The sequence below is a fragment of the Fringilla coelebs genome (genome assembly GCF_963513975.1).
Source record: "Fringilla coelebs genome assembly, chromosome: 9".
NCBI lineage: Eukaryota > Metazoa > Chordata > Aves > Passeriformes > Fringillidae > Fringilla > Fringilla coelebs.
This window is the reverse complement of record NC_140067.1, coordinates 18,710,908-18,726,262: the sequence shown is the minus strand read 5'-3', so window position 1 is coordinate 18,726,262 and position 15,355 is coordinate 18,710,908. Positions and strand designations below refer to the sequence as shown.

General features: G+C 39.4%; 1 protein-coding gene across 2 annotated transcripts in view; it reads left to right on the top strand.

The window, feature by feature from the left end:
- PLPPR5 (phospholipid phosphatase related 5) overlaps positions 1-15,355 on the top strand; it is a 78,866-nt gene that overhangs the window by 34,293 nt on the left and 29,218 nt on the right. Inside the window, exon 6 of one of the 2 annotated variants that reach the window (XM_084211747.1) lies at positions 7,365-9,498. The exons of the other annotated variant lie outside the window; for it this stretch is intronic. Within the exon in view, the coding sequence (XP_084067873.1) occupies positions 7,365-7,397 (33 nt within the window). The 3' untranslated portion in view covers positions 7,398-9,498. Of the gene's footprint in view, positions 1-7,364; positions 9,499-15,355 lie in introns of those variants that run through there. 2 annotated transcript variants of the gene reach the window in all.

Here is a 15,355-nt window from a genome sequence, read left to right as displayed (position 1 = left end):
CAAAAGTATTTTTCTGTGGTACTATTTTAATGCCAGATTACTTATGATAATTTTTTTCCATGTTCAACATAAGAAAGGTTTCCCAATCTGTCTTCTTGAAGGTGGTGGAAGTTGTTCTTTAGTAAGAATTGCTGCTAGTCCTGGATTTTTTATTCCTTTCCTTGAAGGGAAAGAAGATTTCTTTTCAGAATGGTCTAACTTGCCTTTTTTGAACCAAATATGTCTAAGCTACTTCTGCTGATATCTTGTCGTAAGGAGGTCAGAGTCTTATTTGCTTGAACAAGCCTTTACATGATGAATGTGTATCTTCAAAATAATCCATTCAGTAAACTTTCTGTAAAATATCAAAACAAAACTAGCTGTCAGCTGGCCTGGAACATACCATATTAATAAGAACATGTTTTATTTATGTGCTAGGCTCTCATGCAATAGAAGTCATTCCTGTGGCTCAAAAGCCATCATAGGTAATACATATATGTTCTCTGGATATGGTAATTTTTAATTTTCCTGGGGATAAAGATTTCATGTTAACTTCATGTTTCTGCCTGGTTTGAGAGCGTCGCATTCATAATCAACAATGTTCTTTTTCTGAGGCTTGGCCTAGTTTGAGATGCTGTGGGGAAAGCTATGGGAGATTGTGGGAGGATGGTGGCAAGAGTAATGTTATCCTCCAGCAGAGCTGGAGGATAACCACTGCCATTTGTGATCTTCCCTGGACTCTATTGCATCAATTAGCTTCTTTCCTTCTGAACCCATATTCTTATGGCAGTAGCTGTTTGCTGTCATGCAGCTTCTCTCTAGAGATTAGTTTTGTTAAACTGGGGACTGACCACAAAGGGATACCATTTGTTGAGGTCCCATCTTTGTCTGTGTTGCAAAGTCTTTCTCCTTTTCAGACAGAGAGGATGGAATGCAAGGACAATAAGGTGAAGACTTTGCTAATTGCTTGGAAATGCTTTCTTCTGTTTCCACTTCCAAAAAGTCTAAAATTGAATTAGCAAATAATTGATGAAGTTACTTACCTGTGAGTGCTTTAGGTTTTGAGTTTCTATGGATTTTTTAACCTTTTTTTAAATGTAATTTTTTTTTGTTTAATCTACAGTTTTAGATGGAAGACAGACCCTGTTAAATAAAAGGAATTAAGAACAGAACTTAAGGGAACTAAGGTTCTAAATTAAGTTATGTATTCACAATTAACTACCATTGCTACAAGAATTGTTGAACTAGTCTTTCCTTTTAAACTCCCTTCTTATTTTACATCATTTGCTCTCTCCAGGAGAGAGAGTGATGCTACATAATTTGTGTGCTATTTGCCTCTTCCTCCTTTAGACACATGAGTTACTTTTTGCTACATTTCAGTGAGGACTATTCCAGTTCAACATTCTGAATGCACCTAGATTTACATTTTGCTTATTTTAAAACTCTTTTCCCTTATTTTCAGTCTCTGCAAGTTCCTGTACCAATATTAAAGGCAGGATACTGTCAGAAATTAGCTACAGGGAGTAGCACAAATCCTAACTGTCTGAAGTTATCAAAGGCTAAGGCAGTGCAAGCTGGAAGCAATGCAGCTATGTGACTGGTACTAAAAAACAGTAACTATATAGGTATCTGGGATCAAGCAATTAAAAACTCCTGCCTTAAAGAATGACTTCATTAGAAATGCCTGCCAGATAGGACTCCACTCTGCCATTTTGTAATAAATTCACCTGTAAATGAGTAAGCACATGATGCATCATACAGACCTGGAGGCACATTACCTTGCTGTTTCTAGGTCTGCTACTTGCTATTCCAGTGCTTTCTCCATGGAGAACAAATGCTCCTGGCATGCTCACCATGCTGCCACTCTCTGAGTTCTGGTGGAGGTCTAGCTGCATTTGAAGTGCACTTAAATAGGCATAAGTTCTTGTGATACTCTGAATTGAGCTGCTGCTGCTTAGTGACAAGGTTAGATCACTGTTTGCATGGCACTTCTGTTGCATTGTGGTGCATGCAGATGATTTAGCTGTTCTACGTGCAGTCAAAGAAGCTGTAGTTACAGAGTCTCCTTGAGCAATCCTTGTCAGAGCCTGCTCAGCAGTGCAGACTTAGTGCCTTTACCTTAACTATAATCATCCTCAGAATTAATGAAAAGAATGAAAGCCAAGAAACCTCATCACTTACCCATCTGGGTTTTTTTCTGTTCTGTCTCTGACCTTCTTAATCTCTTACAAGAGAGTTGGTGTTTCAGTTAGTTGGCAGTCTCCTACAGAGAGGAAGCTCTCATCTTACCACAGTCAAGATTAGAGAGTTCTGTTCTTTTTCAGGAATTACTGAGAAATGGGGATATTCTGGATAGTACCTGGAAGAGTTTGGAGATTCAGCTTTATCCAAGTGCAGTCACAAATTATGTTTCATGTTTCAGACATTTTTTTCATGCAAGTCTCCTGAAATTGGCCAGAGCTTACAGACATCTCCTATCCATCATGTAGTAGCTTATGATTCTGCTAGTCTTATTTATTTTTTATAAGTATTCTAGCTTTGAAAAAATCAAATACAAATACAACATGAAGTATTTCAGGACTAATGGAGGCAGTAGATAGAATACTGAGATAGAAGGTTTCAGGAGGAAGCGTTGAGTTTGGAGATGCACCATGGTTCATCTCCTGTGAGGTGAGATCAGATAATTACTGTGTGTAATTATCAGTGCTTTCTGTAGCTATCCAGTACTACTTATTTGCACAGTGGGTTCTTGGCAGTGCCCTGTTTGACAGCTAAACTGCATTTATTTCCCAAGGTTCTGCTTGGCATTCCTTCATACTGCTACTTCTGTCAGCAGTGCCCAAACCTTCCCAAACACAGTCGCTGTTCCTTGTTCAATGAAGTTTCTTACACTGCCCTGTATGACTGACTATCCAGCATGACTGAACTCAAAAGAGAGATTACGTGCTCTCTACTGCCAATTCCAACTTTTAATGGTCATAAGGATTTGGAATTCCTCTCACAATATCTGACATTCTTGTTGCCCATCATATCGGTTTTTAGTGACTATCAGGATTAACTGTCTCAGAAATCTTCTTGACTTTGACACAGTAATTATTTTTCTATTGTGTATCTGCCAAAGGCAATGATGGTGATAAAATATTTTAGCAATAGTAAGCGTAGATATTGCAATGAATTCTGCTAGTGTTTTTAAGACTCGGGAAGATTTCCTCTTCAGAATTTAAGGAGTATTGTTTTTTCTATTTACTCCATCTTGATTGCTCATGAGGTACAGAACAGCTTCTTCAATGTCAGAAAATTTTAATTCTCTATGTTACTGGTTTTTTCTTGGTCTTAAGCATGTTGGTACCAAGTGTTCAATTGTTATGTGCCCTGGTGGGCACACAGCACCATGGCCTAGGGAGCCTGGCCTTGGTCTGCTCTCTGAAGCTCTCCAGGGAGATCACCTCTCACTGAGCTCGCAGCTAAAAGCAAAACACAAAGGTGCTTTAGTTCATCATACTACGGGCAGATGAGGGAGAGGGTTGTGTCCATTTCTGTTGCTTCAAAATGTTTTAGTTGAGAGGTCTCCAAATAATGTAGTGCTTGATGTCCAAAAGCCTCCATAGGTGTCCGTACTTGTTTCTCCAGGAGGGTTTGATGAGAGCCCATGTGCTTACGTCAGCTTGTAGGCAGTTTTTGGCATAATTGTTCTCTCTTGATAATACAAGGAGATACAGTACAACATTGCTTCACACACATACCACAAACATACCCAGGACAGTCAGCTGGTAAAAAATCATAAGCGGTTTTGTTTCAATGTCAAACGTTTGAATTTGTATTCATGTCCTACTCTTCTGCTGAAATCTGCTTCTGGGGCATTGTACAAGAATTATTTCTGATTGAATGCAAACGGTGATCGCTACATCTAATGCTCAGATAAACTAATACTTAAACACGGGAAATGGAACAATATATTCAGAGTGACCTCCTCAAACGTGCATGTTGTAGGTGTTACAGAATCCAGGCGTTAGTCACAGTCAAGAAGAAGCTTTGCAAGGACGCTCCCTGAAGGCGCGCATCCTTAGGCTGTTCTCGTGGCTGTCGGGGCCGGAGCGCGGCGAGCCCCTTGCTCTAAGGCAGTACCGCGTGTGCGCAGCACCGCACCGCTCCGCGAGCGCGCCTTCTGTGCAGGGAGCGGGCACTCAGTGCGTCCTGCTGCTCCGGGACTCGCTGCTCCAGTAAAAGCAGAAAATACACTCTGCTGACTCAGAGAGCTGCTTGATAACGTTATTATTATTGGTTGATCAATTATCATTTGCCTAAGGTACTACAGTAATATTTTTCTATTTAATGAACTCTACTGTGGGAAAAATTACAAACAATTTTACAAAGTCCTCTTTTCAAAAAGGGAAGAATCTTCTTTTTAGTATGATGACTCTTTTTGAATGTTTCTAACTGTATTGATAAGAACAAATTTAAAAAAAAAAGAAAAATACTTTTTATATATATAATAAAAACTGCAAATCACAAGAAGTTTAATGAATTTTTTGCAATGCTTTGACATTATAGCATTGCTGATTAATAGAAATTAATTAAAACTTAACAGAAGATATTCAGTTGTGGATCATTTTCCCCAGAAACCTGCACTCAAGGCTTAGCCCTTGGCTTTACCTTTTTTGCTAGTGGTGTGAGAGCACAGTAATGATGCATGCTTTGCTCCCCAGCCTGGTACTGTCCTCTTTGAAGGGATGGTACAAACGCTGATCTGCCTGTCTGTGAGACTGCTGCCAGTGAGCACACCCTCAGCATTTCTGATTCTTTTGAGAACTTCAGGGAAAAAAAAGTTCCCATGGAATTGGAGAAGCTGAGGTCTCATGCATGGTTTTTTGCTTGTCTTGCTGCATGTGTGAATCTGTTGGCTGACAATAGTTAGTATCTCACTCTGACCCTTGTCACAGCAAATCTAAACAGAATTAAAAGAGTTGAAATGTAGTTATTCCAGAGGGATGCCATTTGTTTGGGTTTTTTTCTGCAGAGTGTCAGCAAGGCCTATTTGTAGTTTTGCCTGAGATAGAAGCATGAAAAAACAGGAGTAACCAGACAGCTGCATGAATCTGTATCAGTGATTCTTGCCGTCAGCAAGTGATTAGTTTTGACCTAGTTATGCATCACCCTGCTGAGTCCATTGGAAATGAATTGACCAGCCTTCAGTAAGGGTCCAAATCAATAGGTTCATGATCAGCAGCTTAGCAGTTCTGTTTGAGGGCTTATTGAGGAAGGAGGATTTTCTTCTGTGTTATTATATCCCATTCTCTGCATGTCTCCCAGGATGGTGACCTGCTCATTTTGGAAGTATAGCTGGCAGGAGTGTGAACCACATTTTTCTTTCCCTAAATAATCATTATCCACTCTTGAATTAATGCCACATGAAAGAGCATTTGGTTCTCTGCATCACAGACAAAGTGTGTCACTTAGAGATGGCACATAGCAGGGCTTGAAAGAATTGATTGAAATAAAGAGAATTTTTTTTTCCCTCCAATTCCTCATTTTTAAACCATCTTATGAAAAAAGTGAATAATTTTAGACTGAGGATAGTTAAGTTGACAGGATGACTTTTGAGATCTAAATAAAGAAAATAAAGTAAATACTATGAAGAAAATGTCATCATAGCCTCAGAGCACCTCCAGAGTCATTGAGTTTGCCCACTGTATTGTACTCAAAACAGAATTTGGCCGGCCAAATAAAATGGAGTTGATTTTCTTTCTAATTTAGGAAGTCTGATTTTACATTTCTTCTGCAGAATAAAAATCTGTAAGTGATAACATTTGTTACTATTTTTTACTGAAAACATTTTCATAGAAAGTTGCACTCTTTTTTTTCTACTGCTTTTTAAAAAAACCTGGCCATGGTTTAATAATTGTTGTTTATTTAAAATACATAAATTCTGTTTTGGAGGAGAATATAATAGATGCTTGCTGTTAAGTAGTATTCTTTTATGAAAACTGTCATAAAATACAGCAAGAATATTGCTAGAGCTAAAATGCATATTTTAGGGGAGGTGGAAGAGAGCTTCTCCCCCTGCGCGCAGTACAGTTATGGCACAGTGAGAGAGGGCAAAGCTGCCAGCCTGGCTTCCAGATGGGGGCAAAAGGAGCAGCTCTCCAATCAAAGCATTTCTAATTTCCTCTCTCTAATGTGAAAAAGGAAAGATACCTGCCTGTCTCCCCCTGCTCAGACTGGTAGACAGATATTCAGGCAGTTTAAAGAAGAACTGAGAAATGGAAACTTACATGGTGGACATTGTTTCTCTCCAGCATTTTTTATGCTGTGTGATAAGAGATTTTCAGAAAGACTTCCCTTAGGCAGAAAGTCCCACTCTCCCCTGGTTATCCACATGTCCCTCCTCTTCAGCTCACATCTCCTCTCTTCTGAGTTTATCTGCCCAAGGAGGCAAAGTGATGAAAAAAAATAGTGGTGCTTTGCTTGGTGTTTTACCCTCTGTGCGTTTTTGTGCTTGGGAACAAACACATGGCTTAACATAAAGGTTCCCTTTACTAATTTCACCATTGCATGTTTTGTAAAAAATGATGGCAGTCAAGGGTACAGTGTGCCCAAAGGGAAATGCACTTCCTCTGGATCCTGCACAACACTCTGTGGTTGCTTTCCCCTTCAGGTGTTCGCAGAGTCACTTGCTTAGGTTCGAGTATGAAAAAGTAGCCAAGCTCTTTGGGATGCTGCAGGGTTTACAGTTGCACATGGAATATTTGTGTTCCAATACACATCTCAGTGTTCCTAAGAATTGTCCCACTGAGGGAAAGAGGAAAATGTTCTTAGATTGCAACTGGTGATTCGGAAAAAAAAAATTGAATATGAGTTCTTAACTGCCAAATGCCACTTGATTTCAAGCATTTTGCGACTTGATTCAGTGCCATTGAGCTCATGGGGAGAAGAAAATCTGTAAAAAATGAATATTAAAATTGCATTTACACTGAAATAGAGTATTATAATCTGTCAGAAACTGTTATTTTAATTTCTGGGAATTTTGTTTTCAATTATGAATAACATAGCAATAAAACTACAGCTAACTCAATTATTCACATGTAATTTAAAATTAAACTTATTTTAAAACAAACAAAAGCCACGTGAAATTAAAATATAAGAGAACCGTCACACATAATTACTTTGTTCAACATACTTCCCTATAAAGTCTTTCAACAGTTAAGAATTGTTATGGGAGTGAGTGAGAGCACTGCAGTGAAAATCAGTTTTATTTACATCATCCTTCTATGGTCTCCAAGTACAAGACTGCCCTTCAAACACAGGAGGCAAAAGTTTTCACAATGGTGACTGCTGTCTGTCTGCTTTTGTGGTTTTTATCTCTTTGTTTTTCCTTTAACTCGTAGAACCACATCACGGCCTTTGCAGAAGTCACATGATGTTGACGCTGATGTATATTCACTCCACTGGACTTCATCTCTTTTCACAGCCCACATATGATATTTGCAGTGTATCAAAAATAAGAAATTTTTAGAAGTCCTATTTCTGACTTGATTTTTACATCACTAAAATGATACCAACATTTTGAAGAATTCTTAAATATTAGAACGTCACTTTACTTTCTAGGGAAAATATTAACTGTTTACTTTTATGATGGAATGGGACAAACTGAGCACTAATTATCTGACATTACCCTCTATTTTGGCTTCTCATTGTTTTCAATGGTTCATGTACCTATTCCAACAGTACTTTGTATTTTGATTTAACTTTGATTTTTAAAATCTACATTTTTAATTCAGCATGAACTTGTTTCCATTTGAGGCAATTTCAGTGTATAAAAACTAGACAAATATTATGTTCTGTATGAAAATGCTGTTTGCACATTGTATTACGCTGTATTCCATGTAAGATATCATTCAAACAGTATGTTATATGTAAGACTGGTGCTTCTGCTTTTGAAGAGAAAAAAATGCCAATTTTTACTGTAATAAGTATTGTATCATAATTAAAAGTTTATTTATTTGGATATTTTCCTGACATAATTGTAGTTGAATTGTTGTTTTGTAGTTCTTGAATGTCTTGGATGACATATATGTATCTAGGTTAAAAGAAGTGAGAATAATTTAGAGAGTTTGATCTTTGATATATTCTTTATTACTAATGATATCCCATGAAAGGTTAAGGGCTCTGTTCTTAGCTTAGCATATCTGATGGGAAGCTGTGCTATTCATAAATCATTTAAACAAATTACTCAAGGCAGCCTGCATCTTCTCATGGTTGTTGTACTCCCTGATATTATGCTGGGAGAATGGGTGCTAAGATAAGAAGAGGGTCACCAGCTAAGTGAGAAAAGTTCATCTGAGTTTCCACTCTCCATTTTCATGGAAAACTCATGGAAAAACCAAAATAGCTCAATTAATTTTTTTTTCAGCCTAAGTGACCAGGACAGGCAGACTTTCTCTCTACAAAGCTTTTTATCTCTGTTTTTGAGGTTCATATTCTTTAAAAAAAAAAAAAAAAGAAAAAAAACATCCTCTGCCAGCCTGCATGATGTTGACAAACTGATTTTTCTTCAACATCAGCCAATGTTACCGTATCTCTGTTATTGCTGTGAACATTCAGATTAAGCCCCCCCTTTGGAAGAGCCTTGCTGACTATTCATAGGGAAGTTGTCCTATAAAAATTGAGCGCCAAATGGATCTGAATATTGTAAATACTGAAGACATTCTTAACATGTGCCAGACAGTCTCCCCCTGGCAAGAGCTGATAAAATGCTAGCACCAGAGAACTATTGAGAGTACTATTGGTCAGTGCAGGCTCTTGAGCATTTTAGGCCTTAAATTTTCCAGAGTTCAGTGTATTTCCTGTGCATTAATCATTGTTAGAGTATGTTTGAAACACAAGGATGTAGAATCAGGTATGTTTTTTCTATGATGAATTTTAATGCATTCTCACATAGTCATCAGGTAATGCCTGCTTTTACTTTTTGTTTTAACCTCTGCTTTCACTAAAATAGAACTACCTAAAGAGTGCTTGGCAAACAGGGCAAGGCCAAGTCATCTCTGAGTGCAATAGAGCATATGCCACGAAGTCATTGTGCTAAGCTGAGAATGAAGAGTTTGAAAAAATCTATTTGTGGGGAGCAAAGACATAGGATAGAGTCCTTAGCTACAGCTAGGTTATTTAGGTGATTGAAAATCCACCTTTATTAGACTATCAACTGTGTTTACAAAATTGTAGTAGATCCAAAGTTTGTATCACCGTGTTAAACTCACCCTGCTCTTAGTCTAGCTAGTTAGGTTCCAAGGTACTAATGATTTCTCTGTGTGCAGATTTAAATGAAGTGTTCACTCATTTTTGCATGGTAGCAAATCTGCATTTTTTATATCTGATTTATAAGATTACCAAGAGATTCTTTTATGTTAAAAGAGATGACTCTTTTTCAGTGTACTGTATATCATCAGCTTGTAACTGGTCTCTTTCTCAGGATCTTTCCCAGTCAAATATTTGGGTTAAAAATATCATACTATCTCTGTGAACCAGCAGTGAGAAAACAAAAAGAGAGACACTCTGCTGTATAATGTATTTTTAAATAAAATAATTTTTCATTCATATGTAGTGTATTTTTTTAGGGGTCTGCTTTACATAGATTTTGGTTGATGATGTGTATGTAATGAAATTGTGATTTTATGTGAATTGCATTTGGTAACATATTCTCACAATTAACCAGGAATCTTCCCAGTTAGGGGCCAACCCTTTGAAGTGGTTCTGGTGAACTTGAAAAGCATGAGAGGAAGAGCTGTGTTGCAGAGTCTGCAGCCTGTGGGGAAGGGACTCTCCCCAGTATGTGGACCAGCCAAGCTCCAGACTCTGCTTTGACTGATTTTCAGAAGTTGCCCTCCCACGTCTGTAGCTCTCCGCTGCCCTGAAGTTTGGGCGTTAGCTCTTCCACTCTGGACCCAAAAAAGCTTTGAATAGGAACAGTTTGCCAAAATTGTTAAGTTGGCACTTTTGTACTAAAATGGCTTTTTGGTGATTGCTTTTAAAAAAATCCCAGTGATGAGCAAGCATCATTCCTCATTCAGGGAATATTCTGGTACAGAGTGGTTCCTGCTGGAAAGTGTGGTTGAACCATTTCAGTGGTTTTGAATGCAACTGATTTTATTATTCTTGTGGACCTTTTCTGTGTGTACTTCAGTGAAAGAGCTCTGCTCCATTTATAAATGAGATGTTTGAGAAGCATCCCTAATGTTATATGCTGCTGTGTTCCTAAAAATGGAATTTCTAAGGCATATGGGGACACCAGCTGGGCTCCTATCCATACCATTTTAGATTCTCTTACATGGATTCTGCTGTTCGAGTATAATCAGGAACTGCGTAAGACATATGGTGATAGCATCCGGGCTCACATTTCATCAGCTTTTAAAAATGTTCAGTTTAATAATATGTATTAAAAAAGGATAATGTTTGTATTTTTTAGCTGCAGTTTTCTTTGCTGTTGCCTTCTAATTTTGTTGCTGCCCAAGATCACAGTAAGTGCAACAGTCCATTTGCACGTTTTGTTAGCAGGGAGCTTTTTATATTCTTCTGAAGTCTAATTTTGGTATTTCTGAGGCTTGCCATCAGAAAGGAGAGTGCATTCCATTTTAGGACCAGATAAACTGATTTTGTTTTGATCAAATACATCCCTGTCCATCTGCATAGCCTCAGCCTTGGCAACACTCAGGAGCATTTGCAGGCGGAAGGGCAAGCAGACCTCCAGACCTCTCAGCCATGCAGCATCTCCCTCCAGGCACATCAAGAGCATTTTTACCCAGCTCTGCCTCTGACAGCTGCCTCAACCCCAGCATACTGGATTTTCCTGCTGTACACCAGCATGAACAGTTTTTTTCTCCCCTCAAGCACCTCTGAGAGACTGGACAGATCACGAAGTGCACTACAAGAATAACTGCAGCTGGAGCCAGCAGCTACCTGGTTCTCACTTGGACAAGTGGAAAGCTAAAGGAGGACGTAGTATGGCTTCAGATTTTGGCCTTCTCCTCCACTTTCTCTAGGGCTTTTGGTTTTCAGGGAGTTCCACAAAGAAAAGCAAAGCAAGTATTTATTTACAGTCTCTCTGCCATTTGAACTTCTGCTGCATGCTTAGGGTTGAGAAAGCTTTATTCTTGCTATTGGCCACTAGGGACTTTCCAGTATAAGTGTTGCCTTTTTGTCATCCTCTCCAGTGTGAAAATAGCTGATAAAGCTTCTTAGAGTTTCTAGGTTTGACCTGATGTTTAGGGAAGAAGACACTGTGAACACCCCAGAAAGACCCCTGCCAGGGTGGGAATTGAAGCTCTCATGTGACTGTGATAAGCCTGGTTTTTGCTGAGCACTAGCCGAGTTGCCAGACCAAGGTATGACTCAAGCAGGTTTGTTGCTCATAGTAAGCTGCCTGTATTTGCCTTATCATGAAGCCTCAGTCTCCTTCCAGCACAGAGAATTAGGTACTTGGTTCCATGGTCAGTACTGGAGCTTGTTCTTTTTCTGTAGAGAATCCTAGCAGCTACAACATATCCTGCATGAAACTTGTCCCCTGTGTCTGCTGATGCTCTCCTAGTCAAGCTGGAGGTAAGTGGGGTATCATCAAGTCTTCCAAGGGGCTTAGCTTCCACTTGGCTGCAACTGTAGGTACAAAGTTCATGGTAATTGGGAGTGGGACTGTGGCCGAGCCTCATTCCTAATTAGTACAGCTGTGAGCAGCAGGTGAGCAGCATTGACAGCGACGAGCCATGGAGTGCCCAGGGGCACTGACCAACCACCAAAGGGAACAGAGGGCACACAGGTGCAGTGCATCTACATGAGGGTATAAAAGGTTGGGACAAAGAACAAGAAGGGCAGAGCTTGCAGCCTCCTGAAGTGATCTGTTATTATGGGCAGATGCCTGAAGCCTTCTGATGAGGTAAGGTGTTACCTGTAATGGGGTGAAGCTTTCTGAAATTGTTTGATGTTACTCTGTGCGTTGTGCTGTCTCAACTGTGACATAGGCTGTGGTGTGTGCTGCGACAGGCAACCATCCTGTGATGCAGGCGGTTGGTGATTGCTGGAGCTGGCAGCACTGTGACTGGCCTGTGCCCAGGCTCCAGCTGCCTGTTCTCTGAGAACTGACAGCCAGTTAGTTCTCTGTCTGTCGTGTCCTTGAACTCGGTTTCTTCTGTTCCAGTTGTCAGCTCTTGATACTGCATTCTGCTGTGAGATGGGATATTCATGAGGCAGAAGAGGAGCATGGCTGTGTTTATTAGGGGAATATTTTAGATTTTGTGCCTTCTACTCTGGTCTGTTGTCACTGGCTGTGTAAAACATTTGGAAGGTTAATTTAAGTAGGGCAGTTTAATTCTGAACGAAAGTTTACACCCAGAGGTTTTATTTGAGTCTAACTAATTCACAGCAAATCTCTAGCTAGTTCAGATAAACTGTTCTGAATTGTCTCTTGTGTGAACAAATCCCAAGACTTTCTCTTATTTTCCCGCCAGAGTAGGTCTGCTGTTTTAATATCTTCCCCTAGTGACTACAGCCAGAACAGTGTGCAGCAGTCAGCCTCCCAAAGAATTACTGAAGCCATCCTCTAAAATGGGGATGTAGAAACCCCAGTAAAGAGCTTGACTCCTCCAAACCAAATTCTTGGCGCCAGTGTTCTCATCTGACAATGTTCACAGCAAAATAAATAATAATAAAAACCAAATCCTTTTTCTGACAAATTTTTTCCTACATACCAAAATTAAACCTAAATACATATGTTCTGCAGATACAGGGAACTTGTAGTCCTGGTGGCAATCTTTAATGCTACCAAGCTGTGACTAACCTTAAGCTGTGAATTCCTAGGATTGCTCTAAGCAGGCAAATAATCCTAAAAAAGGGAGTGAGCCTGTCTACAAATGTAAAAGAAAAACTAGAGGGATGGTATTTCTGTTTTTGAAATATGTTTTCTTCACAGTGGAAGAAAAATGCTACTTTTAGTCTGCTGTTTCTGCTAAGAAATCATCTGCTGTTTCATATCCTTTTGCTACTGTTGCTTAAGGAAATGAAGCTATTTTTCCTTCCGTAGCAACCTGTATTTATAAAGTAGCAACTGACAAAGATACTCTAGTCAAATATTCTAAAAATAAGTCTGATGTGATGAGACTAAAGTGCTTATTTAGCAAAACAAAAGGAAATGCCCATTCATTCCCTTTGAAGACAGGGGACTGGAAGCTTATCTTCATAGAAAACACAAGGATGAAGATAAAGACCCTTGTCTTTTGGCAAGAGTTTACAATGTTACCAAGACACAGTGATAGATATTCTTTGAGATTAATACTTTTTTTTTTTTTTTTTGTCCCCTGAGAATTTAGAGAAAACATTGTAAGGATGTTGGCTTGGATCATATAATCTTACAAAGAAAAACATAGAATGCCATTGATTTTGTATTATGTGTATTTTGTAGAGTCCCTCTCAAAGCCAGTGAACACCAGCCCAGTAGAGGAGGAATAGAAGGACTAAACAAACTATTTCTTGTCAGTTGGAGGGTGAGAGATTTCCCACGCTGTGTCTTTTCAGGAAAGAAACCAAATGAGTAGGGAGACTTGATATCAGCTGGTTATGTGACAGAATTCTGTCATCCTGGGTCTCCTGTGGGAATGCTGTCAGCTTATAGTGTATATGTTTCATTCAATTAACATTTTGTTTAGAGGAACAGATAATTGTGAGATGTTTGAACCTTAGTTCTTTGTCAGATTAAGAGAAGTTGATATTCCCCTGGCATTGGATGCTATGCTGCTGCCTTTATTTTCTGCCTGGTAACCTGGCTTGCCTCCATATTGAGGATAAAAGGCTGTATACTGCATTTTAATAAAATGAATAAAATGGACTTTTTCTTCAGGAACCTCGTTACCTGTATATAGAGCTTAAGAAACTCTCTCTCATGGATGTAATTTCTTTTGAAATTTGGGATTGTAAACTCACTTCTACCTGTATATTGCTATAGACATGACAGTAAAAGCTTTTTATAGTGAGAGGAGGAGTCACCTCAATGGGCTCAATGGAAGAGCTACAAATTTTAAGCAGTGTGGTGGAAGATAACACGGGAGTTTGCTCACCTAGGAGTCTCTTTATGGCTTTCTTGATCACATGTCTTGACTTTCAGATGTCCTACTCACTGCACTGTGGTTGTGGTTTCAATTGGAAGGAAGGTTGTTGAGAAGCATACACATTAACAGAAAAGAGAACAGTAGCATGGCTTTCTTCTTCATCCTCATTAGCTTTTAACATACCTGCATTACTGCCTTTTGCTACATGGCTCTGTGCCTGGTGTTCACTTCCTGAGACTGCTTCTGGCATTTTTATTTCTCAGTAGATGTCACATACTCTGCTGTGTCACATTGTGTAATAACCAGCAAGTGTATTGGACTTAGGCCTTTGCCAACATAAAATTGCTTTTTCAGATGCAGGTATGAATATAAAAGTAGAAAAATGTGGTGTGGTACCAATTATTTTAAAGGGAGTAGAGCAACAGCAGAAAATGAGATGATTTCAGAAGAAAAATGAAGGGTGGTGGTGAAAATTTGATAATAAATGTGAGATAATTTCAGCTAAAGAGAACTCTGAATGCAAGTGAGATTTCAAAGGATACAACTTGCAATGACTTTATAGATAGTGAATAAGAATTCCCTACACAGCTGCTAAAGCAAATAGATCATAATAAATTAATTCTTGACATTGCAGATCCCACTGAGAGTGGTCTGATAGTCATGCCTATAGGCACAAATATGGCCTGAATTTGAGACGAGTCAAAAACGAATGGGAGAGCCAATATGTACAGGACTGTGTGGATCATACCTTCTGCAATATAACAGGAAAGAAAATTGGTCAAGAAAGGCCTAGATAGTGCTCTGTTGATTCTGGTTTGTTTAACTCCCGGTGGGAGTTGGGGAGGGGGGATGCTGCTTTTGTATCTTTTTGTTATTGCAAGTTGGGTAGCCACATTGTATCTTCCTGTTTTGAAAGGTAACCCACACCCCACCCCTGATCCCGGCTGAATTGGGCCTCAGATGCAGGCCACCTGCTGCACATCCAGTTGTACCTCCTCTCCTGCAAATCTCTCCTCTGCTCTTGCCACAGCTCCAGCCTGTGCTAATGGACCATCACCAGAGCTTTTGCATTAGCATTGAGGAGGACACGGGAGAGCTGCACCTTCCCCTCTCACTGCTGATCTGTAGCCAGAGTTGAGATGTACAGTGATGCTTCCTCCTGCTGGGGTAAAAGGATAGCAAATGTCCTCAGCAGCACAGGGTGCTCTGGGAAGCCATGCTGTGGTGTCAGCTGCTGCTGAGTGTTTGCACATTTGATTTGTTACACTGGTATTGTTCTTCCTTACACTCTT